Source organism: Oryzias melastigma, linkage group LG23 (genome assembly GCF_002922805.2).
Source record: "Oryzias melastigma strain HK-1 linkage group LG23, ASM292280v2, whole genome shotgun sequence".
NCBI lineage: Eukaryota > Metazoa > Chordata > Actinopteri > Beloniformes > Adrianichthyidae > Oryzias > Oryzias melastigma.
Window position 1 is genome coordinate 22,800,621 of NC_050534.1, and position 1,853 is coordinate 22,802,473.

Consider the following 1,853-nt stretch of genomic DNA (forward strand, 5'->3'; position numbering starts at 1 on the left):
GTCAGCACAGTTCCGCTCTCCTCTCGTATCTAATCCTGGTTCTTTGACGTTAGTCTGGAACGGCTCGGAACGGTTCTGTTACAGAGAACGCGCTGAGCGGGCAGGCGGAGGCCGGCGGGGCGCATGCGCAGACGGACCCCTGTGTGTCACATTCAAACCGGCGCGGAACTAAAGTTCCCGCTCAGGTTTCCGCAGGAGGAGGACCGATGCCGCACGCCCGAAGTCTGTGCGAGATGGCGGTCGGAACCCGGACGGCGTAGAACTCTCTCCGAACCGTCTGTGGTGTGGTAGCGTCCCTCTGAGCCGCAATGGAGGGCGGGAAACCGAGCCTGGCGCTGGTCTACCAGGCGGTCCAGGCCCTGTACAACGACCCGGACCCGGCGGGGAAGGAGCGAGCCTCGGTGTGGCTCGGAGAGCTGCAGAGATCGGTGAGAGCGGGGACTGGACCGGGCCGCCGGGCGTCGGCGGCTCGGTGTGGGCTCGGGCCGCTCACCTGGTCGGACAGGTGTGCTAAACTGCGCAGTCTCAGAGGAGGTTCCTCTTAGCGCTCGTGCTAAGCTAACGCGATGAATGGACCCGAGGCGAACCGCGCCGGTCCCGGCGGGGTTTGGGGCGCGCGAACACGGACAGAACTTGTCCCGCGCGCCTCCTGTGGGAGTTCTGTGGTGTTTTGGAGACCGTGTGGGGGTCACTGAGGGGGGGCTGAGCCCCAGCGGCCCGGCGCCGTTAGCCGGGCTAATGTAGCTGCTGCACCGACTTCCTGTTGAAGCTGCGCAGATCCCGGAGCTCCGCCGCGTCCACGTCACTGCGGGCGGACAGGCGCATGCGCGCGCTCACTGACAGCTCAGGTGTGCGCGTGTCCGCTCCGCCCAGAACCCGAACTGGGGCTGAGGGGAGGGGCACATGTTCTGGTCGGTTCACCTGGGCCGGGTCAGAACGGGTCTATGAGTGTTGTTTTGGACTGGGTCAGGGGGTCTGTGGGTGTTCTTGCGGACCGGGTCAGGTCGAGTCTATAGGTGTTCTTCTGGACCGGGTTCGTCCAGCTGATAGAAGAACTCGGTCTGATTCTCGGGTCAGGGTGGTTTTCGGTTTTTTATTTTTTTGCAGTAATCAGTACCAGAATCCTGGTCTGAGCTGGTTCTGATGGGGTCTTTTTGCTGGTGACCAGAGGGAGGCTGCTCAGTGACATCACTTCCTGTCTGCAGATGTACGCCTGGGAGATTTCGGACCAGCTGCTGCAGCTGCGGCAGGACGTGGAGTCCTGCTACTTCGCTGCTCAGACCATGAAGATGAAGATCCAGATGTCCTTCTACGAGCTTCCACCAGAAACCCACAATGCACTACGGGACTCCCTCCTGACCCACATCCAGAACCTCAAAGACCTGTCGCCCATCATCGTCACGCAGGTAACTGTACCGTTAGAGTCCTGGTCTGAGGTCACTTCCTGTTTCCTGTTTCTGCATCTCCGTCCATCGGGATTCATCTAATCTGGTTCCGGTTAGTACCAGTAAATTTGGACGGTTAACGCGGCGTAGAACCCGGCTGGTTCTGGAGAAACCTCTGTTCTGGTTTAGTGCAGATTCTGTTACTGTTGCAGCTCCAAGGTCTAAAGTTCTGAAGTTCTACTGAAAAGTTTCTGGAACTATTTTCCTCTAAAGTCTCAGGAAGTTGAAGTTCTGCAGCTTCCTGTCTCCCTGCAGGAATCCACTGATGGACTTCCTGATCCTTTCAAAATAAAACAGTGCAGCAGCAGAACTTATGTAGAGCAACAGATCCAACATTCACCAAGTTCACGCTGATGGTTGATTACTTTCTGTGATGTTTACATCCAAAACCCCCCCCCCCCCAATTAC

At 58.1% G+C, this 1,853-nt stretch overlaps 1 protein-coding gene across 1 annotated transcript in view; it reads left to right on the top strand.

Annotated features, from left to right (window-relative positions):
- tnpo3 (transportin 3) overlaps positions 1-1,853 on the top strand; it is a 12,983-nt gene continuing 11,130 nt past the window's right edge. The window contains exons 1-2 of the mRNA XM_024286451.2: positions 1-428; positions 1,206-1,406. Of these exons, the coding sequence (XP_024142219.1) occupies positions 309-428; positions 1,206-1,406 (321 nt within the window). The 5' untranslated portion in view covers positions 1-308. The remainder of the gene's footprint in view (positions 429-1,205; positions 1,407-1,853) is intronic.